Genomic DNA, 24,124 nt, shown 5'->3' on the forward strand with positions numbered 1-24,124 from the left:
AAAAAAAGTTAGTCTGACATTGAATAGGAGAAGTACATATATTATACTTTTATAGCATACCGTACTGCATCGTTGGTCTGCTGTCGCAAGCTCGGTTGCTGTGCTCGAGATCTCAAGTTCAATTCCTGAGGCCGGGCCGACTCCAACATAGTTGGGGAGGTAGACAGACGATCACCTGCCCTTAATTGTTGTTTGCAGCTTCTAAATCTTTGTTATTATTTTGTCCTCAGGTCTTACTAACAGGTTGCAGATGTGTGGAGCTCGACTGCTGGGACGGAGACGATGGCAGTCCTGTCATATACCATGGTCATACCTTCACTACGAAGATACCATTCCGGAGAGTCGTGGAAACTATTGCTAGGTAAGTGGGATTTTAGGTGTGACTTGAGAGAATGTGGGTTTGTGATCGACTGGGCTGAAATTGTGTCGGTTATTAGGTTATAGTAGGTAATTGTATGATATTAAATGAAATCTAGCTAAAATCTTACGAGCACGACAAACTGCAGACTAAACTGTCGGCCGATAGCTGACCGATGGTCGGCTGAAAGTTTACTTTGAAGGTAATCGTGAATCAAATGAAACTTTTTTAATGATCATGGTAATGTGTGCACTCTGATTGATTTCCAAGCCCGGTTAAACTAAAAACAACCGACAGTTTGCAATGTCCGGGCGGTCTAAACAGGGTTACCTACGCCCCAGAAAACAGCAAAAAAAAAATACTGGTTTCTTTTATTTCTTTTTCATGATTCATGATGATGATGATGTTTTTTTTCGTGTTAACAAGACTTCCTTTTAGAAATAAAAATTTAGAAAATTAATTTGCTATTAGAAAATATATCTATTTATTTATTTTCACCAGCACATGCCATTTTATCTTTAATTCTTCAACATCCTTCATCAATAAATATTTCCTCCACAGGAGTGCATTCGTGGCGTCTCCGTACCCCCTGATCCTGAGCATAGAGAACCACTGCAGTCTCCCACAGCAACAGGTCATGGCCAGCACTTTTGAGGTCAGTTTGTTCACAGCAACTAATTCAGTGACCTCCTCAACCCAGATACTGTTGAAAACAGTAGAGCCATATTATACTTGTATGTATAATGGAAATACATTACTAACCTATACACTCACTTTGCATTTGTATGGTATGTAGCTGAAGCATACAAAAACAATGTTTTTGCACATTTACACACACACAAGTATGGTTCACCCGCTTTCCTGGGATGCCGAGGCAAACCAACCGATAGGCCTCGGTATTTTTGTAGGCCTTTTTGTCAGACTTCTGATACACATCAGTGACGATTTTTGACCGACTCTCTTTAGGTTACCCACCCACCCACGTCCGATAGTCGGTAACCGATCTTTTGTAAGAGAAAAAAAGAACACACCACAGCGCACACGTAATACAAATAGTTGTTCGGGAAATCCTAATTGGTAATAAATAAAATCGGCCCGATTATCTATCCTTAAAAAAAGTGTGATAGGCAGGCAGCCTTATCCTTTTAACATAGATACCTTATTGAAGTATGTGTACTGGTATTTTATTGATGTCGTCTTCATCCAGGCAGTGTTTGGAGAGAAACTTGTCACGTCATTCCTCTTCGAAGTCGATTACACAGACGAGCCGCGACTTCCAAGTCCTGAACAGCTGAAATATAAGGTACGTTACTTCATACAGAAAAAAAAACCACGGGAGAAAAAATATAAATTTCATTCAGACTGAATTTGATCCACAGCAGCTGTTCTTATAAGTAGTGCAGGCGCATTTGCTTGAACACAGGTAGCCCGATGGAACGACAATCCGACATAACCGGAGAGAGATCAGGCGCAGGACCGACATTAACGTGCTCTCCGATGCGCAGGTGTATCAATCACCAACTTCCGCAATCAGCAATTCAAATCAATCAGCAATTCTCCGGGTTGCTTTGTGAACCATCGTAAAGTAATTTCTCAATTACAAAATATGTGCTTTATATTTCCAGGTCCTGGTAAAAAACAAGAAGCTACTGCCGATAGAGTCAAGTCCCACCATGGGGCTGACAGGAGCCAGTTCAGCTCAGGGTTATGGTGGAGTTCTATCCACTGCTTTCAGGTAAATACTATGTATTTACTTCTGGACAAAATTCATACAGCACTTTTATTTTTCACATTCGCGAAAGTGTGTAACAGTGTAACGCTTTTTAAACGCAGAGAAACGACTGTTGGATTTCGATGAAAATTGGGAAACACATACAGGCTACTTTGCGAGAAGAAGTGGAAGGAAGCTAGTTAATATATTGTCAAGAACACCCACTTAGATTTTTATTTCGACCGCAAAGACCTCCTTCAATAAGGTTGAAAAAGCCCACTTATACAAGGTGTTGATTTGCATTTGTGCCATACGTCAGGAGGAGGATATAAAATACGTAAATAATCGATTGGAATCACAGTAGATGGGAAATAACTAATATGCACTGCTTTTTTGTCATTGTAATGTCGTAGTATTTCAGAAGTAATCCAATTTTATGAATGAAAGGAGATGGCCAAAAAAAACCCAGAGTCGACAGAAACTTCGTATGTATGGTTGGATTCAGTATAATGTGTAGATTACAAAAAGTATTTCATATCATCTAAAAACCATGGGGTTCTCTTTTTACAAGGTTTTTTCCAAGAAGATTTTAGTACATAAAAAGCTTAACTTTTCTGTTTGCAGTTCATTAAAAGTTGCGCATAGGGTAAAAACTTTACACTCAGGTGTACATATGTCTGTTATTATAGCACTATACACGAGTGATGGTTTAGAGCTGACCTGATGATGGAGAAGAGAGAAGGTCAAGGGAACTCGGCAATGGTAAATATTACCTCGTGTTTGGGCTTATATTATTCGCGTCGACGAGAACTTTTCACTAATGTGAATAAAAGCTAAAAAAAAAAAAAACATTTTTTTTTAAATTTTTTTTTAATTAACCTTTGCCAGTTCAGAAGTTTACACATAACAGGGAAACCTCTTCAAGTAGGTAAGGCCGGTACTTAGTCGTAGGTATCTGGAGTGGTTCATGTCAATAGTGCAATGGGTGGGGGTCAAAACTCAAACTCAAGACGTTTTGATTACCAGGCAAACTCTGTAACTATGGTGATGTTACTCTTCGCATGTATAACGTTAGTGTTTTTTATGGTCCATGTTTTATGGTCTTTTATGCAAATAATCTTTAAAATCAACATAAATTCAACAACAATTCAATATTTTTGTGAAAATATGATATAGCTCCTATACCCCATGGATTACAAACTGGATTTTTTGGCACCATCAAAGGTCTATCATAATGAACCCATTGGTACCCATTTCGTTGCTGTCGATTCTGGGTTTTTTTACTACGAAAATTTGGCCATCTCCTTTATGAATAATCGTTGCGTATGCTTTGTGTTTGCGTTTGTGTGAGGGCGCAGCACGGTTTTAAGGCCAGTAACACACGCGCCAAGTTTAAATACGGCTAGATGACATTGATGGAATTCCGGAAAAAAAAAAAAATTACGTACCAATTTTTTTGTTGATTTGGGTCGAGAATCATTAGCATAATTACGTCCTTGAATATGGCACGGATGCAAATCAACAGCTTGTATATTACACGTATATTATCTTAATATAATAACATTAAAATATTTATGTTGACAACTGCGTGGTCAACTTTAATTTTCATTCATCATCATCTAAAACCTTCAGCAACTCTTTGTATCTTCACTCCTCAGGTCGAACGGCATCCGTCACACCAGCACCTCGTTACCAGAGCAGAGCAACAGAACAAGCTCCATCATGTCCAACCAGTCGGCCGGCAGCTCGCTCACTGAATACTTCTCCGACGAAGACTACGATGAAGATGATGAGGAACTCGATGGTGAGACACGGTTCTATTAGGTTAGGAGACGCTTAGGAGTTAGGACCTTGTCCAAATAATAAACAGCAACAGGACTATGATGAAGATGATAAGAAATTGGATGGAGAGACAGGGGTGTATAAAGCTAAGGAGGTGTTTAGGAGTTAGGACCTTGTCCAAATAATAAAGAGCAACAGAACCAGCTCCATCATGTCCAACCAGTCGGCCGGCAGCTCGCTGACTGAATACTTCTCTGATGAAGACTATGATGAAGGTGATGAGGAACTCGATGGTGAGACTTCTTCTTCTTCTCCCGAGCCTTTTTCCCAACTATGTTGGGGTCGGCTTCCAGTCTAACCGGATGCAGCTGAGTACCAGTGTTTTGGAAGGAGCGACTACCCTATCTCTGATCAAAATCACATTATCTTATACATTTACTTCAGGTAGATTAGAAGAACGTAGGGGCAGCATATAAGGGAGTACATAGAGGATGTACACAGTGAGTAAATCAGGAGCACATAAGTAAAACATAAAGGAATCACATAAGGAAAATACATGTGGGAGAATACAAGGGTTGACACATACATATACTGGTATTACCCACGGGTAGTTTATGGAGTATAGATAAAGAGAGAATACATAGGAGAGTTTATAAGGGAGTTGCTAGAGCGAGTAGATCAGAAGAAATATTTATGAACAATTATGCAATAAAATCTACCTATATGCTTTCTTTCAGAAAAAGAACTACACAAAATCCTAAACTCCATGGAAGATAAATGCGGTCGGACCTCTCTGTCACTCTACCAGAGCTTCAGAAGGAGTGAGGGAGATGCCGAAACGACTTCTGGCAGTGTCAAACACGCGCCTACTAGGAAACGGAGCAACCAAATTGCTAGAGAACTTAGCGATATGGTTACATATGTACAGGTAATTGGTCAATCAATCATCTCCCGAGCCTTTTCCCAACTATGTTGGGGTCGGCTTCCAGTCTAGTTGGATGCAGCTCAGTACCAGTGTTTTGCAAGGAGCGACTGCCTATCTGACCTCTTGAAATCAGTTACCTGTGCCGGTTACAAACCGTACCTATCATTATAACTTGGAACTTCTGACTGAAGATTGGAAACACAGCAAACATGGTATACGGGAGAAACTGTCGGTAAATAGCTTTTACCGGCGGTTATTTCGTGAAGCCTACCTCGATAAAAAGACTACCTGAAACTGAAACATTTTTTCAAATCGGCCCAGTAGTCCTACAATTTGTGGGTTCAAGCAAAAAAAGCTCCAAAGACAGTACGTTCAAATAAATAAATGAACTTTCTATTCAGGTATCTAATATAAGTGCAGACGAAGAGATAAGCAATAGGCAACTATAACGCCTAAGACGTCCATCCTTCCGGATTTACCTTGATGATAACTTTATTTTACAGGCGATAAAATTCCGCGGCCTGAACCCTCTGTCACCTCGCAGCTCGATGAAGCAGCCGAGTACAGTACCTAAAGAAGCCCCTCCTGGCAGCAGCTTCGAGTCTTCTGAAAGCAGTGATAGTACTACCACGGTAAGAGTATTATTTCTGTGAAGACTCTTAGCAGGACGTCTGACAAAGAGGAATGGAAGAGAAATACATATTGCGCCGAAAAGTATTTTATTTAGAGCTACGTCACAAGTCACAACGTAATTATGTACATTTTTCCATTGTAGATTTAACATTTGCAGTTTTTAATGCGTCTTACATCCACATATCATATACACTATGTACTAACTTCCTCCAGCGATTGATTTAGTCATCAATATTCCATCAGTCATCACGAAAGCTATGATTGAGAGTAAGCAAAAATCCATTTAATGCTTATGCTTGAAATAGTTCTACGTAGACTCGACAAAAATGTCTTCTAGATATGCCTTTTACTTACGTCGTAACTATTGTACCCCAGTCTGCTTAAACTAAACATAACCACATTTTACAGCAAATAGCCCAACAGCCCCGCCCCCGCTGCCTCAACGCGCCTGCCGTGCACCATCCATGCTACCGCTGCTCCTCCGTCAACGAGGCCATCGGCAAGAAGATCTGCAGAAAGCACCCCATGGCTCTCATAGCACATACGGAGACCCAGCTCGTTAGGACTTATCCCGCCGGGTGAGTGCTCTTTATTTGGCTAGGCGGTTCCTTCCAGAATTCGAAGTTGAAGATATGGAGGAAGCACCCCATGGCCCTCATAGCTCATACGGAGACACAGCTTGTTAGGACTTATCCCGCCGGGTGAGTTCTTTATTTGGCTAGGCGGTTCCTATCATCATGAGGAGTTGAAGATCTGCAGAAAGCACCCCATGGCCCTCATAGTACATACTGAGACACAGCTCGTTAGGACTTATCCCGCCGGGTGAGTTCTCTTCATTTGGCTAGTCGTTTCCAAATAACAAGGTCTGCAGAAAGTATTCCATAGCCTCTCGCTAACACTTATCTCGCCGGGTGAGTGCTCTTTATTTGGCTAGGCGGTTCCTAGCAACAAGGTCTGCAGAAAGTATTCCATAGACTCTCGTTAAGACTTATCCCGCCGGGTGAGTGATCTTTATTTGGCTAGGCGGTTCCTATCAGCGTGAGGAGTTAAAGATCTGCAGAAAACACTCCCAATAGCCCAACAGCCTCGTCCCTCGTCCATCATCCATGCTATCGCTGCTCCTCCGTCAACGAGGCTATCGGCAAGAAGATCTGCAGAAAGCACCCCATGGCCCTCATAGCACATACGGAGACCCAGCTCGTTAGGACTTATCCCGCCGGGTGAGTGGTCTTTATTTGGCTAGGCGGTTCCTTCCAGAATTCGAAGTTGAAGATATGGAGGAAGCACCCCATGGCCTCCATAGCTCATACGGAGACACAGCTCGTTAGGACTTATCCCGCCGGGTGAGTGATCTTTATTTGGCTAGCCGTTTCCTATCAGAGTGAGGAGTTGAAGATCTGCAGAAAACACCCCAAATAGCCCAGCAGCCTCGACCCTCATCCATCACCCATGCTACCGCTGCTCATCCGTCAACGAGGCCATCGGCAAGAAGATCTGCAGAAAGCACCCCATGGCCCTCATAGCTCATACGGAGACTCAGCTCGTTAGGACTTATCCCGCCGGGTGAGTGCTCTTTATTTGGCTTGGCGGTTCCTATCAGCTTGAGGAGTTGGAGATCTTCAGGAGGTATCCCATGGTTCTAATAGCTCATACTGAGACACAGCTTGTTAGGACTTATCCCGCCGGGTGAGTGATCTTTATTTGGCTAGGCGGTTCCTATCAGCATTCTCAAGACACTGGTGGCTGTGTTGAGGCTATTGGCAAGGGGATCTGCAAATTTCTGTGACCCTCATTGCCACCGGGTAAGTGCCCTTTATTTGGCAAGGCGGTTCCTATACGTAGTATCTTAGTAGTGGTCAAAGCACCAGCTTTATAAGAATAAGCTGCGTGTTTGATTCAGGGCCAGGTAAGTACCGATGTAACTTTGAAAATTTTTCTTCTTTCTAAGTTTATCATAAACACCAGTGACTGGGTTAAAGTGAAGAAAAACTGGACGAAATAAAATCTGAAATCGCCAATCCCCCTTAAGCAAGCTTGGTGATTAACACCCATTCCTCGACGACCTCGATGGCGCAATGGTCACCATGCCGGACTGCCGAACCTGAGGTCCCGGGTTCGATTCCCGGTTCGGTCGACATGTGTGTGATGAGCATGTTTGTTGGCCGTGGTCTGGGTGTTACAATATGTATTTATCAATATGTATATATGTAGCTATATGTAGTTTATCAGTTGTGTAAGCACCCATAACACAAGTTAATTAATAACTTACCATGGGGCTAACCGACTGTGTGTGAAAATGTGTCCAGACATTATTTATTCCTATTCTGTATAAAAAAACATCTGACCTTTTAGGTCTTAGCTACGTGATTAATCAAAGGCACACCTCACAAAGAATTTTCCTCTCATAATAACGTCTTTCACAAATCCTACCTTTTCAAAAAATCTGCAAAAAACTTAGACAAGTAATTAGGTCTGCATACTTAAAAGCAAACTCTGATTTCTTTCCTTTCCAGCCTAAGAATAGACTCATCAAACTTCGACCCTGTAACATTCTGGTCATGTGGCGTGCAACTGGTCGCGCTCAACTATCAAACAGAAGACGCCGCGATGGCCGTCAACGCTGCGATGTATGAGAGCAACGGGTCTGCTGGATATGTGAGGAAGCCGAGCGTTATGTGGGATCCGGGGCATATTGCTTATAGGAGGTGAGTTGGTGTTGGGTCTTTGATATCCCTTTGTTTGGATTAGAGTTTATTAAATCAGTCTTGGCCCAAGTTGACACAAAGGTTTTCGGGATTGCTCCAAAAGAGTCTGTGTAAGAAAACCTAAGGAAGGCTAAGCGAGCCCAAGCTAAGAAACCTATTTTTGAGAAATTATTCAAAAGCAAAACTTCAGTACTTAAACTCGAAGGGCAACTTGAGAGACGAAGAAGTATTTTGTAAAGTGCATACAAAAATTAGAATGATTTTAGGGAAATAAGTAAATCCTACTTTAGTGGTAAGGCTTGTAGTGGCTTACTAAATAGAGGGATTGAGGAATTGTTCTAAACAGGTCCTTAAATATGATCAATCAAACGTATGTCTTAAAATATGTGGGCAACATAATTCTTTATGAAAAACAAAAACAAGCGCTTAAAAAAATACGTATCCTTCAAAGATGGTTCAAAAATTTCTATCAAACGCTTTACAACTTCCTAAAAATCCTAAACTTGTTCTTTTTCCACAGATTCAATCCAATGGACAGAGAGTTCGACGGCATACACGCATCTCACTTAACCCTAGCAGTAATATCCGGACAATATGTCGCCGAAAACGTATACTCCTTCTACAATGCGTTCGTCGAAGTGGAGATATTAGGGGTCCCGGCGGATTGTAAGAAGATCAGGACTAAGGTCGCTAGGAAGAACGCTCTGAACCCGATATGGAATGAGACTTTTAATTTTAAGGTGAGAGATTTTTTTCCTTTTTTTTGTATGGCCTGTACCTACCACAAGCTAGACCGGAGTGATTTGCACTTATTGGGGAAGAACTACGTTCAGCAGTGGACGGCAATAAGATCTGAGGATAGCTTGGTGAGGTTTCGTTTAAATCGTTTTATCCGGTAAGTGATACCACTTACATCTGGCATTGAAAATGGTTAGGTAAAATTGTCATTATATCAGCCTTTTGCCGCCAACTGCTGAACGTAGGCCTCCTCCAGTGAGCGCCAACAACCACTCACGGTCTTGAACAACTCAATAATGGTTGGATAAGTAGCAATGTAGTAAATGAATAATGGTTTAGCGATCAGCAAAGCAAATATGCCTCATGGCAAAACAGTAGGTTCTTAAGCTATCTATACTTTTACAGTTTATAAATTAACTGACAGATTTCTAACCTTAGATAGGGTAATTTATATCAGTAAAAGAAACATACTATGTATTATTAAATTGCTTCCAGATAAACTTCCCGGAGCTAGCGTTCCTGCGGTTCGACATATTCGATGCTGACACCAACTACATGCTCTCACAGCGAGTCATACCACTCCAGTGTCTGAGGCCTGGGTATAGACATGTTAGACTGAGGTAAGTGCTAACTTAATTTGTACTTTCAATAATGTATGTACAATTAAAAAGAAAAAGTGAAAGACCTACACTGATAATGGAGGCCAAAATACTAGGCCTCTAAAATGTAAACTAGATGGCCATCGACGATCGAAGATGAAAAATGCATAATTTGACTTTTGGTAGGAGTATTGCATAAATAGACTGTTTTGGTGTACATAGAAGAACGATTCAGAAAAACTTCATGGGAAATTCCAAAGATGAAACCAGTCCTTTATGAAAGAGTGCTCTTGTAGTGCTATACCGAAAAAAGCTCAGTATTTTTTGTTCCTACTTCACTATGTTATAGACATACCGATACTGTAAATTCACACTTCAATTCGACAAAAGCTAACCCATAGAAAGACTCAAGAAAAACTTGCGCACATCAAGTCTATTATCCCAAACTTAAACATATCAAAGGCTAAAGCAAAAACCTAGCCCCTTGCGTTTACTTTCACATAATATTTTTTTTTTAATTGTCACTAAGCCCCACACTTTTACACATCAATTTAAATCACCAGATCCCCAACAAACCAGCCTCTCAACATGGCATCCCTCCTCATCTTCTCCCGCTGCTCCGAGGAGTTAGCAGGCGAGACCTGCAGAGGAGACCTGGAGCCCGCCTCGCCTCACGAGCGGAGGAAGATTCACTTCCTCGTCGTGTATGCTGTGGCGAGGCACGAGGCGTACTCTATTCTGAAGGTCACGCAGGATACTACGGCTAATGAGGTGAGAATACATATCTTGAAGAAGTTATATGTAACTGGCTTGAGGAGGTCAGAATGGCAGTCGCTGCTTGTAAAGCACTGGTGTTCAGGTGCATCCAGATATACTGGAATCCACCCTACCAAACGTAGTCGGTAAATGTTGATAAAAAGTAGTATATATACCTCTACAACGTTTAAAGTTAATGCTAAGGTTCTACTAGCAATTCTGATAATTTCTTGCTGTCTGTGAAGACACGGCGACGCGACGCTTTTTGGTAAGTTCGTTCGCTCGATGGCTTTCCCTATTAATGAATATATTTTTTGGATATAACCCATAATTCCTAAGTTTAACGCGTTCAAGCAAACAAACTCTTCAGGATTAAAATATTACTACAGATTTCCACACACCTGCTTTACTATGAATACTCCCAAAACACATCTAATTTTCTCATCCCCAGGCCATAGCCCAATGCCTAACAAAAGCCGGGGTATGTCGTTCAGCCCGAGGCAGCTACGTCATGGTGGAAGAGGTACCGTCCCGGGCTCCCACGCAGCGAGTGTTAGCTCCTCATGAGAGGGTCCTGAGAGCTGCGTCTGCGAGACCTGGGGCGAGGCTGCTGCTGAAGAGGGTCGGCGATGATCCGAGTAGTAGGGCTTGGCTTACTAGTATCAGGTAAGAGCTATATACCTATTAATGTATTTTGTCCTTCAGTTAAGGAATAGAAATCATAAATAATCAAAGAATCGTCTGAGGTAAGGATGTTTATAAAGTCTGTATTTTGTTCAAATTCAGTATTCTTTTTGACCACTTTCAATTTGAAAACGACTATTTAATAATAACAAAGGCCGGACGAATGAACAAGAGCCGGACGAATGAAAGAGCTAAAAGAATTCTTGATGTTGTCCGAATCTGCAAGAACCCCGTAATTGACGGACTGATTCAGGCAACGTCAACACTTAGCTGTAACGTCTTCTTAGCTTTTGCTTACCGTAACTCGTTCATAATCAAATGATGAACTAAGAAATGAATTTCTGAAAATGGAAGTGGCCTTTTTTTAAATCTTCTTTACTATTTATCATTGTTCTTCATCCACCAGATCAGCATCATCAGACCGCAACAGAGACAAGTCAGTGCCCTCTGACGAGGAGTCGAGCACTCAGGAGGAGGAGCCTCGCAAGCCCCCCGACAGCTTCCTCGTGTGCGTGCACAACGTGTCGCATGAGATACCATACGCTATACTCAAGGTAGGCGGCCAAAACCTGGTCCTTTAAGCCTTCTAAAACATCAAGAGGGTTCTACAAAGAAGACTAGAACTACTACTGACCAGAGTGTAATTAAGAGAGAGCGATATCTTTGTCTCATTTCATAAGATACATCAGTTGGTAGGACAGCAAAGGTAAGCCTTGAAAGAGCTATGCCTTTCAGAAGTTAAGTTAGTTGAGAACATCAGATTTGGTTCTATTTGTATGAAGAACAACTGTCTAAGGACTGGTTAAAAATTGAAATACATAACTTAAGATTTTTCCTACCACGAACCTATACCCTGAAGATGATTTTTTTGGTCCTGTGTTAAAAAATGTCAAAGCATGAGATTATGTGCATTAACTGATCACAACTAGAAAAGGCATTTCGAATTAAGATGCATATTTGCATCGTTATTTTTTGTAATTGTCCGTATGCATAGATTGCGTAGTCAAAACTTCTCCAATTCCTTTTAATTCCAAAATTCAATCTCAAAGAGTCACCCCACCTTGTTCCAGGTACCCCTAACAGCATCAGCCTCCTACGTAGTCTACCAAGCGCTAACAAAAGCGCGTTGCCATGACGACCCGAAGCGGTTCGTGTTAGTCGAGGAGTTAGAGTGGGGCGGCAGGGCAGGGACTGGGCCGCAGCAGAGGGCGCTGGCTGATGATGAAGTGGTTTATGCTGCACAGGTGAGGATAAAGTTTCTTATTTATAACAAATCTTTGAGTTGCTAGCCATGCTTGCATGCCAAACTCTATAATAATATTCTTTGAAGTCGCCTTCCACTGTGTGAGAAAACTAGTACGTATTTGATTCTAAGTTAGTAGAGATTAGAAGACTGTTTTGCAAAACGGCTTTCACACTTGCGATTTTTCCCAGCAGATCGAGCAGCAAATAATAGACAACTGCCGGTCTTTTTTTGTTGCTCAGAATGTGCGCATAAAATCCGAACAAGTGCTGCAAACTTTAAGTCGAAAGAGGGATGGCGCTTTAACCCACTTTATTTATTTCTTTTCACAAAAACCACTTGCAATAGTTGCAACTTTTATAGAAACCTGGAAATTAAATGTTGAAACACTATGTAAAATATCATTAAAGTATTCATCCCTTGACACACATTCATAACAATTCGGCAGTTAATATGTTCTCCTACATATTTCAGGCAGGCTGGAAGACATTAGGCCGGTTTGTCCTGCAAGAAAAAGGCAGTACTGCACCACTGCCGCGTCACAGAGCTGCAATAGCCAGGATACAGAGAGGACTCAGCATGACAAGAGGGGCTATTGCAGGTAATCATCTGCCTAGCCTTTTCCCTATTATGTTGGAGTTTGTCTCCAGTCTAAACTAATGCAGCTGAGCATGCCACACGGAACCACTGCCTATCTGATCTCCTCAACCCTCAATCCAGTTACCAGGTTATATGTAACAAGACTGGTTGTCAGATTTTCTGGCTACTAACGACTGTCAAAGATGTAGGTTGGGTTAATCAAGGATCCTGTGGTTATGTGGCTAATATTCCATTTATATACCGACTAAGTTCTACTAAAGGTTTCACCCGCAATCCGAGGGGATACTAGGTACTTATGCACACTCACAAAAAATAGCCGACAATAACCGCACTCAATAACGGGGCTATCTAATACTGGAATATTTTTTGAAATCGGGCCAGCATCGGACATTAGAGCGTTCAAGCTCATCATCCTCCGAGCCTTTTTCCCAATCATGTTGGGGTCGGCTTCCAGTCTAACCGGATTCAGCTGAGTACCAGTGCTTTACAAGAAGCGACTGCCTATCTGACCTCCTCAACCCAGCGCGAAAGCGCGATAGCGCGTTCAAGCTAATGGACAAAAAACTCCCCAGCTTTATTAGTATAGATAATATTATTGACAGGTACCACGGGATTTCCACTCGGAGGATTTGGTGCAGCTGACACAATATCTGAGGGCAAGGCTCCTGTGCAAACGGCTTACAGTGACCCTACACATTGCAGGTGACTAATATACGTTACATAACATTATTACTGACTTGTCATGCTGACGGGCTTTTTTTTTAACGACGTCAAAAATCATCAAATGACCCCTCCCGCTGTGGGTTACCAGCGGTGAGGGAGTGTCAGACTCTTACTGACTAAAAACCGTCGTGTTCCGTCGTAGGCCTTTTATGTACCAGAGCCGCGGTATCTCTTTCGAACAACCCGCAGCCCCGAGAGACCTTGGCCTACTGGGCCCCGCTGTCATGCTCGCGGGCTGCCGTGCAGACCATGTCCCACCCAATGGTTTTGAAATAAACTTTTTATTTTTTTTATTTTGGTCTACTAAACTCACTAGAATCTGAAGAATTCTTCTATCCAACTTTCTGACCTCTTCGTCAGATTATATTGTATGAAAGACCAACCTTTAACCTTTACGGACGGAAGGACAACGGTGTGTTACTAATCACATCTAATAATTTAAAGCTTGTTAAAATAATACACTTCATTTTATATGGTATTCTTTCAGGCGAGTGTCAACAGCCCCTCTCGGCAAAGGTATCGGACGAGCTAAGGGACATTCAGACAAAGATATGAGGAGCTACATGCAGAAGCGAACCAGTACGAGAGAGGTAGGTTTTGGTGATGAATTTCTTAAAAGAAAACTCCACTTTCACTGTATTTATACTTTGAAATTGAGTTACCTTTCTCCTCGCCTAATTATTGGCCTAATGTCGACATACTGACTACCAAAATTGTTTGCACACATATGTTCGAAATGAGTAAGTATTGATACGAGTCCACTGATCGCAAGCATGTATTCCCGCTCAAATTTTACAGTTTCGTACATATTTCAGAAATGTTCGCACGCACTGTGTAACTGTTTGCTTGATCGAGTAGCAAACAGTTGTGTGCATCATAGTACTACACACCGATGGAGTCTCGCTACGAAAACTACTGCCCGTATCGGGATAAAATATAACTATTACTTGGGAAGAGTGCAGCTTTCCTACAGCAAAATCATTTTTCAAACAATATATTTAACTCACATTCCTTACCCATATTTATTTATTTAAATCACCGCTAAGCTCGCATTGTTCTGTCTTGCAGGTGCACTCGGAAGGCGAGTCGGGCGGCGCGGGCGTGTCGGCGGGCGCGGAGGCGCTGGCGGCGCAGGTGGCGCGCTTCAAGAGACTCTCCTTACGGAAGCTCAGGGCATGGCGCTCCTGAGTGTGGCAGGTCAGCTGTCTAACTGACTAGTTGGGTTTTTGAAGGCCATCCCTCTCTCTCTCGGTCTCTTCTAACAGCGCAAAGAAATTCCCTCAAATATCTAAATTTTTGGCACAAATAACTGTCCCTATTTGATCCCGTAGTAAATCTTTCATTTAGTTCGGGACCCTCCACACGTTTTCACATGGAATAAATACACCACCACAATACAATTTAACGAATTAAACACTGTAAGGGTCAATCCCCACTGAAAGAGCAGCGGCCGGCAGCGGCCGGCAGCGGCCGTAAATGCAAGTGATTGAGCGCGAGCGCAGCGGGCCGCGCGGCGGGCGCCGCGCTGGGCCGCGCCGCGCCGCGCTCTTACATTGTCCGTGCTCTTACGGCCGCTGCCGGCCGCTGCTCTTTCAGTGGGGATTGACCCTAAGAGTTGGCTTTACTAACATATATATTTAATCAGAATATGAATCTACCACAAAAATACTCCTGCTATATTCTTAAGGCTAACTTAGATCTCTTAATACTCGTACAATGGTACACAACTAAGCAAATAGTTAAATAATAATAATCATAATTTAACTACATACTACATAGCTTATTTTTCTTCTCCAGGTCTTCCGGCGGCTAGGTACCCGCTTAGCCAACCACAGAGCCTCCCTGTCTTCAGAGCTGGGATCCCTGTGGGACTTCATAAGGATCGACAGAGACAGGAGGCGCTCTGCCCCCTCAGCTTCCACCTACGAAGCCATCCAATCCGACACCCGCTCTCCGGTAAGACTTGCAAGAGATCTCCTACAAGTAGTCCAGGAAACAGTCTTTTCAAAGAAGTTCGAAGAATCGCCGAAAAGGTGTCCACTAGTTAAAGAAGAATCTGACTTAAGTTCTGATGGAGAAGAAGGGACGGAAAGAAGAATTGCTAACTTAATTGACTTCTTCTTTACTATTGTTAAGAGTCAGAGGGGTGAGAGAAAGAGTAGTGGAGGTAGCTGCTTCAAAAGTGAGGTGACTCCTGAGGAGACTAAGCAGTTCGTTCCAAGTAAAATGAACACAGAGTTAGAAGCCAAAATGGAGACTCTGATGGACTTCCTTGCGACTACAGGATGTATGGAGAAGGAGAATGAAGTCGGTGACAATAAAATAACCCTTATGGAGTTCCTTTTCGGTCCGGAAGACCCGAAGCCTAGTATAGAAATTAATGATGTGGAAACTGGTCTTAACGAGAATAATATTAACGTTAAAGATCTTACTTATATTGACGATACGCCTGAGGAAGAAGCTGAGACGCTAGTCGAAATGCTTATCAAGTATATGGAGAATTATACTACGAAAGAGAAGTTCCATTCAAAGTCTTTGACACCATCTTTGTCTGAAAAATCAAAATCTGATATCACTATAAGTAAACTGGAAACATTCAGTGATATAAGTAAAACTAAATCTGATTCGACACTCACACATACGCAAGATACTGTTATAGACAGAGGTGAGGACAGTTCAACTGACAGAAGGATTTCAGAAACAGTAGTTGATCTTAGTAATGTAAAGAATGATCTAGAAATGATATTTGAGGAAGCTGTGACTAGAGTTTGTGAGATTAAAAAGTTAGAAGATGATACAATGACTGATCAGGAAGATATGGAGAATTATGAGTCTTATACTAAACCTCCTATGTTACCTTATATACAGTACTTACCATATAGTGTTGAACTATCAGATATTTTAGAAGAAGATGAGCCGTCATCTCGAGATCTCGATAGAAAGTCATCTGATGATCGGAATTCACAAATAAGGCAAGCTGCCGAAGATTTACTTACCTACATAGAAGATAAAGTAGCTAAACACTTCGATGACGATTCTGAAGACGAATTCGATATCAGTTCGAGTTTAAAACGATCATCGATAAGCTTAATCGATTTGAGGAACATCCCTGATTTACCGCCAAGCATGATAATTAAACCTAAAGTCGTGAAAGTCGACAAATCAACGTCTACTACAGAAATATCAGATTCTTTATCTGATATATCGAAGCGAATTGATTCCGGTTGCATGACAGAAGACACAACTCTAACTTCAAGTTCAGAAAAAAGTGCTCGAGCATTGGACAAACTAGAATCTTTACACAAATTCTTTTCAAGATCACGCTTGGAGATTATAGACGAAACTGAAGAACAAGCCGTAAAAGTTAAAAGTCCTAAACAAAAGGTGAATTCAGAAAGCGATAGCAACGGCCATGAATATAAAGCTGGAGCCAGTTTAGACGACGTTGAAGATCTACAAGATGACGAGAAAGCCAACGTTGCTTGCGGGGACAGTGTAGCAGAGAAGTCTAAAGAAAAGGATGATATTAACAGTACGAAAGAAGAAGACAGTAAAATGAGTAAAAGTTTAGACGAAATCAAAGAGATTAGTGAAGATGATGACACCCAAGTTATAGACGATGATCGTGACATGAAAAAATGGAGTCCATCTCCTGAAGAAATTATGGAAATACATGAAAGATACAAATTAGCCATTAGTGCAGAAGCGAGTAAGAATCAGACGGAATCTGAAGAAGTTGTAACTAAAATTGATAATTCTGAAATTGAAAGAGAAATTGAACGAGCCATTTTACATGAAATCGCTGAAACTTGCGAAGAAGTTCCCGTTAAGAAGACCAGACATACTTCAGTCTAAAGATATTAAAAAAAATGGATTTTATAGTACAAAAATTATATCAACAAGGAAAAATAAACCTAGATTGACTGCTATTGCCAGACATAAAGCAACCGTAAGTAATATCTATGATAGTATTTAAAACAAATGAAAATTGTGACGTCAAACTATTATTCTACTCATTTTAACGTCAACTAGACAGTTTGTTGACATAATGCAAAGGCGATTCGGTACTGATACTATAAGAAAAATATAACAATTGAAGACAGAAAATACAGAAACTAAAACTACTACAAAATTATATTTTACAGGGAGGATTCTTCTAAAAATATCATCAGGTAGTCGTTACATTTTTAAATACAACTCAATAAATAATAATCATGACGTTTCAAAAACTACACAAATATAGAGAGCGTCATGATAATTGTACGTTTTTATAAAAGTCTAGAAGAAACTTCAGAATCATGCAAAGAAGAAATACAGGTACACCGCAAACAAACGCATTATTAACTTAACTACGATATTTGACATTTCAAAGATATCATTGACATTGCAATTCTGAAGTCAAAACTATCAATTTCTTGACATGATAGAGCTAAAATATAGAAAAATACTACACAAAATATAAATCTTAAGAAATGTCTGTCACTTCTTAGTGATAAGCAAACAAATAGTGAGATTTTATAAAAAAATAAATAAATTTTATTATAAAATATTATAATTATAATATTAATAGGTTTTAATAGTTGTAATTGTACGCGTGGTTTGTAATAGACTGGCCTTTTAACAATAATAAACTATCTATTTTTTAATTTGCCTGACTTCTAACAAATAAATACCGTACGGGTCGAGCTAAATAAAACCGTTTAAAAAGGTGGAGGTTCTCAATTCGGATGTTTGAATTACCTACATATTTTCTAAAATTCAAACCGTCACTGTTTTTACTATGAATGCATTGGAAACATATTCACAGTTCAAACTTGCTGGAAACAGCCTAAATACTCGCAAATAATCTGAATAATTTCCTTAGTCTTTTTTCACGTGACCGTACGCGACTGTCATAGCGAAATTCCATCAAAATTTATTGATCCCCAACAAATGTGCGCGAACAATTTACAAAATGTTTACGCGTCTTCGCGAGTCAACTGCGCACAAAGATCGTAATTTCGCCGACACTAAAAATGTTCGTACGCAATTTCCTGCTGTTTGCTAGAGCGAGTAGACCAGAAGAAACATTTGCGTCTGTCACAATGGCGCACACCGGTGTAATTTGGCCTTTTCGGTCAGGCAAATTTGATATTAACTCTGACACTACATGGCTTGTTAGGTGATTAAACCTGCAGCTCACTCGATAAGAAGGAGATTATTTTGAAATAGCCAGTCTATTACTGATCACGTTTTATAATCTATCCTTTTATATTTTAACTGGACTTTTTAACCATTTTATGGCAACTAAAAGTATTTAGAAAAAAAAACAGGATTCTACAATATGTGAATTGAATTTTCATTCAATTGTGTAGGAAACAGTCATCATTCATTTAAAAGGAATTCTTATTTCAAATCTCAGAAACGACAGGTTCTGTTATGCAATATGAATTTTCAAAAAAAGACCTTTAGGTATTTTTACCGCGGAAATCACAATTATTTCAATATTAAAAAAGTATTATATGATAAACTTGATACCTACATATCTTCTTCCTAAAAGCATATCTACAAAATATCATAATATAATAAAATAATTCCCAGCCATAGTCCAGTTAAAGTATAAATGGGTAGAAAAAATACATTGTCAAGATAATATTTTAGGAGGAATGGTAGAAATTGACAGTGACAGAATGCAAGTAGGTACATAAAATCCTGGGAAATAATTTTTACTACGTTTAATGTTTTGTTAAGTTACGTTAGGTACCATTTTTGAGAAGAGCTATAGTCTGTTTTTTAATCTCGTAGACTAAATTGACACTTGCAAAATGTCAAACTTTCTAATAATTTTGCTAGCTCTGTGGTGCAGTGTTGTACTTACGATACCGGTTCGTTGAATCGTAACTTTTTATCTATAATAGACGAATTTAATATTCATTCAAAGTTTTATATTTAAAATTCACGTACGTACACATGGCTGTACGACGTGCTACAAACTGCCAGGGATATCTGACCACGCAAAGCCATGCGTAATCATCAAGGATAAGCCCATTATTTCAGGATGACTTATTGTAAAAAGTTACGATTCAACGAACCGGTATCGTAAGTACAACACTGCACCACAGAGCTAGCAAAATTATTAGAAAGTTTGACATTTTGCAAGTGTCAATTTAGTCTACGAGATTAAAAAACAGACTATAGGCGGATACTTGGTGACTACGAAGTCTCAGCGTCGAAGAAATCCAGCGTATACAGAGCATAGAGCATATAATATACTTATACAATAGCCCGTTCTCAGATTTAGTATACTTATGATTCCTCATTTACACGTTGCAATTGCATGAATCAAATTGAAATTGGATCTACAAGAATTGTATGAAACTTTATTTTACAGATAAAGATATTTTGTATTTCTCAAAAGGCTTGCAATCTCTTACAGCGAAAATACAATATTTTACAGCATCTACATTTCACGTGCTATGATTCTACAAAATTCTACCACTCCTTCTAAAGTTATATGATCTGCAGACGTTTAAATATTATATTCTATTTAGATTTTACGACATACCAAGAAAAAGACATGTATCTCGATTTGATATAAACTTCAACATCAACTTGTGTAATATTAAAGTATGGTAACATAAAAAATGTAATTAAACAGACTTTAAAATAACTCTTAATTTCATACATACTTAAACATTTAGCTTTATTTTGGCCGTTTTCTTATTTTTGATGCAGTTGACGCTTACATTGAATTTGTGTGTTTATGCATCACTTATATTTATACAAGGTGTTGATTTGCATTTGTGCCATAGTTCAGGAGGAGGACATACAATACGTAAATAATCGATTGGAATTACAGTAGATGGGAAATAACTAATATGCACTGCTTTTTTTGTCATTGTAATGTCATGGTATTTCCGAAGTAATTCAATTTTATGAATGAAATTTATGAGTGATCGTTGCTTATGCTTTGTGTTTGCGTTTGTGTGAGGGTGCAGCACGGTTTTAACGCCAGTAACATACGCGCCAAGTTTAAATAAGGCTAGATGACATTTACGGAATTCCGAAAAAAAATTAAAGAAATAAAATTACGTACCAATTTTTTTATTGATTTGGGTCGAGAATCATTAGCATAATTACCTCCTTTAATATGGCACGGATGCAAATCAACAGCTTGTATATTTTTTTATCAATATGGTATGAAGACTTGACATTTTCAAAGCCAATGAAAAGATTTAATATAATATTCAAACGTCTGCATATAATCTAAAACCGCTCTAATTATATAAAGTGTTAAATTAAAAATTAATGTGTATATCAAAAGTTGAATTTATATTATAAAAATAATATAAAAAAGTAATATTATAAAATTTTATACCACTGTACTAATTCTGTGTCGTATATAAGTTAATGTTTCTTGTATAAGAAAACTCTTGAATGTTTATTTCGTATACTTAAATATCTTTTTGAAGCAATATTTGGTATGTTACAATTCCGTCATCAAATTGTATCAAAGATGAGTTCTGTCATAGTTGTATGTGCCAATCTGAGGACCGAGCCACGAGGCACACTTTAATGATTGTTTGTTAAAAGGTCCTCTCACGTTTATATAAACTTAATCCACCTAATTATAAAACGTGGTATTAAGAAGTACCCGCTTTAGCTTTAGTCCACTGATTTTGTTCGGGGCCGTGTACTTATACTCATCTATGGCGGTGGTTTAAAGGTGGTACAAAAGCTGGTACTTTTTTAAAGCCACGTTTTATAATAAGGTGGAATATGTCTAATTTGTACTTGGTTACGGGTTTGTTCAAAGAATGATCGCGGGCTGGAAACTGAGTCATATTTTTCCCAATGAAAGTTTGATGAGTTTCCACCAATACCAACATAGCCATTTTTTTTACTATAAAATACATATATAGTCGTTCCTTAATGTGTGCCATATAACTCGGTCTTCAGCCTGGCGTGTATAACTTCTGCCTGCAACCTACAGCAGATTGTCAGTACATTTTTAGAACTCCCAGTAAATGCTTATTTATTCTAACTGGAACTGGTATTACTGCTCAAGTGCCATGTTCCACTTATTTAACCGACTGCCAAGAAAGGACTAGTTTTATTACTTTTCCAATTTCGATTAAAAAAAATCAGTCTTTTGGTGAAATCGAGTAAAATCCGCTTAAAAACATTTAAAGTTAAGGTACGAGTTCGCAGTCGACCGCAGGCGACAACTGCAGACGACGTGTCGCAACGACACTACTGGTTTCTATGTATTTCTATGAAATTCCCAGTGTCGTTGTGACACGTCGTCTGCAGTTGTCGCCTGCGGTCGGCTGCGAACTCGTACCTTTAGTATTGTCATTTACTCTTCACAAGCCTAAAAATATAATTTAGCCAAAGTATCGAAAAAGCAGCGTAGGACGTCCACCAACAAGGTGGACAGAGGACCTTATAAAGATCGCCGGAAGACGCTGGATGCAGGTCGCCTCCAACAGGTATCTGTGGAGATCTAAGGGGGAGGCCTATGTTCAGCAGTGGACGTCCCATGCCTGAGATGATGATGATGATAATCGAAAAACACAAGAAATCCATCTTCTAATTTTATTTTTGACAACTCTTGAACAAAATGTATTTTTAAATGTTTACAATTTTTGTAACGTTACCTCGAATTGTTGAAATAGTTGCCGTAGTAACCTCTGTTTTTGCAACGTATTTATATCTGTTCTGATGTGTTTATATAATATAAAGACATTTTGCTGGACCGGATTTTCGCCAAAGGTTAACTTGGTCGCTTTTTTACCAAATACAGCAGACATATTTGAGCATAATTCACATAATTCACTGACTATGGATTTCTATAACCGATCTCTTTCTACATAGGTACTCTGTTTTGCGATTGGCTTCATATAAATAATATCTCAATCTCTAATAGCAAAACAATGGATCGATGTATTATATGTTCCACCGTCATTGCTGAAATAAACTACAGATTTTGGGTTCTTCATTCGTTAAATAGAAATTTCGGTCCATCAAACATATCTATCATTGTTTTTAGACTCAAATTGTAAAATATTATGAAACGTTGTATATTTTAGATTTAGTTGAAACAATGTTTTAAAGCAATGTTTATATTTTACTAAAAAGAAATACAGGTTTATTTTAATGCGTAATTTCTGTTTTTTCTTAATACCCGTTTAGTGAGCCAGTATTAACAGAAGGATTCAGACGCTAGTTACATGTTACCGACTTAGTCATTTGAAAGACAACGCAGATGTGAAAAATGTTATCAAAAAATGCCTGTTTAAATTGTGGCCTTTACAAAAACCCTTTTAGATTTGTCGGCAAATAGTAGATTTCAAGCCTAATACAGTTGGTAACCCTAAAGCCCCAAACTTGTTACAACGCCATCTAGTTATACTACTGAACTATTGTGTTGTTAGTCTGATCGCACAGATGGCGCTGTTTTCAATAGTACGATGTAGATATGAAGTTAGCATCTAACTAAAGGTACAATAAACAATCTTGATAGGACTTTTTCACGGACTTTTTACACAATTTCACATTAACGAATAAAACACTTACTGCTTAAAATAATGAGTCATTGTTATTATATTATTATTACAATGACTTTGATTTTAAACTGACTTTTAAATAAAAAAATGATTCCATGATTGTTTATCTTTATTTATGAGCCTATTTAAAAGCAGTAGGTATAGAGTTTAGTTAAAATGTTTTGTCTGATTGCCTGTAAGTGTTGTTATCGAGGATTACTTTTTAGTGTGTGTGTGTGTGTGTATAACAAGTGTAACTTCCGACATCCTGAACCTCTATGAATGTTTGAGCAAAGGTTAGAGATCTCATTATCCATAGAAACATAGGCCAGAAATAAAATTATATGACCAACTATCATTATTTTTGTTCACTTATCTGAATTTGTAAATTCAGTCAGCCTTTTTAGATAGATTTTGTCTGTAGCTGTCAATTACCTACTTATGTGTCCTGTTATACCTAGTAAAGGGTATGTAACTGAAATAAAATAAAAATATAATAAATCAATATTTATTTATTTATGAAAAAATATATTCTGTCATCCATGCATCATTCTGAGTTTTATACAATTTTATACAAAAACAATAAAATTCAATAAACTCTTAATTTTAAACATTTATTACATATTAATCAGTTCTTTCATTTAAAATGATACAACCCTATTTTAGTAACTATAATGTAGGTGCGATTATATAAAAAAAAATAGAAAAATATTAATCATTAATTCTTAAAAAACAACATTTCATTTATTTATCATTCAAAATAAATTACTTACATTCATCATTTCTAACTTAATATAATAATAATATGTTTAAATAATAAATTATATAATAAAAAAAATATGCCGTGTAAATAAATTGAAGGGTCTGCTGGTAACTAATGTTAGCGCCAAAAATCATCAAAAATTCTTAAAAATTAAATATAATCAGGTATATTTATAATTAAAAATCATACGAATATATTTACAATTGAATAGCACATCGAGTAACAATAAAAATTGCAAAAAAATATTTTTTCTTTTTTTTGCAATTTTTTTAATATTTTCCCTCTGTCACCAGCATACCTAACACGGCTGTCGAGACTATTTACTTACTAAAAATAAAAAATACAAACAAAACGATTTTATTTAAAAACAAAATAAT

General features: G+C 38.7%; 2 protein-coding genes across 2 annotated transcripts in view; both read left to right on the forward strand.

The window, feature by feature from the left end:
* The window catches only part of LOC124644223 (1-phosphatidylinositol 4,5-bisphosphate phosphodiesterase epsilon-1-like), a 94,365-nt gene extending 79,720 nt beyond the window's left edge, over positions 1 to 14,645 (forward strand). Inside the window, 19 exon segments of the mRNA XM_047183474.1 lie at positions 231 to 361; positions 920 to 1,013; positions 1,566 to 1,661; positions 1,984 to 2,093; positions 3,728 to 3,873; positions 4,589 to 4,779; positions 5,280 to 5,408; positions 5,818 to 5,987; positions 7,923 to 8,114; positions 8,635 to 8,854; positions 9,348 to 9,472; positions 10,015 to 10,222; positions 10,659 to 10,873; positions 11,298 to 11,445; positions 11,962 to 12,135; positions 12,609 to 12,735; positions 13,337 to 13,436; positions 13,945 to 14,047; positions 14,526 to 14,645. Coding sequence (XP_047039430.1) covers positions 231 to 361; positions 920 to 1,013; positions 1,566 to 1,661; positions 1,984 to 2,093; positions 3,728 to 3,873; positions 4,589 to 4,779; positions 5,280 to 5,408; positions 5,818 to 5,987; positions 7,923 to 8,114; positions 8,635 to 8,854; positions 9,348 to 9,472; positions 10,015 to 10,222; positions 10,659 to 10,873; positions 11,298 to 11,445; positions 11,962 to 12,135; positions 12,609 to 12,735; positions 13,337 to 13,436; positions 13,945 to 14,047; positions 14,526 to 14,645 — 2,799 coding nt within the window.
* A 656-nt stretch (positions 14,646 to 15,301) lies between these two features.
* LOC124644141 lies at positions 15,302 to 19,291 on the forward strand. The gene has a single exon (XM_047183376.1). It carries the CDS (start codon positions 15,684 to 15,686, stop codon positions 17,310 to 17,312), a length of 1,629 nt encoding a protein of 542 aa, XP_047039332.1. The 5' UTR covers positions 15,302 to 15,683; the 3' UTR covers positions 17,313 to 19,291.
* The last annotated feature ends 4,833 nt before the right edge of the window (positions 19,292 to 24,124 follow it).

This window comes from Helicoverpa zea, chromosome 29 (genome assembly GCF_022581195.2).
Source record: "Helicoverpa zea isolate HzStark_Cry1AcR chromosome 29, ilHelZeax1.1, whole genome shotgun sequence".
NCBI classification, from domain to species: Eukaryota; Metazoa; Arthropoda; class Insecta; order Lepidoptera; family Noctuidae; genus Helicoverpa; species Helicoverpa zea.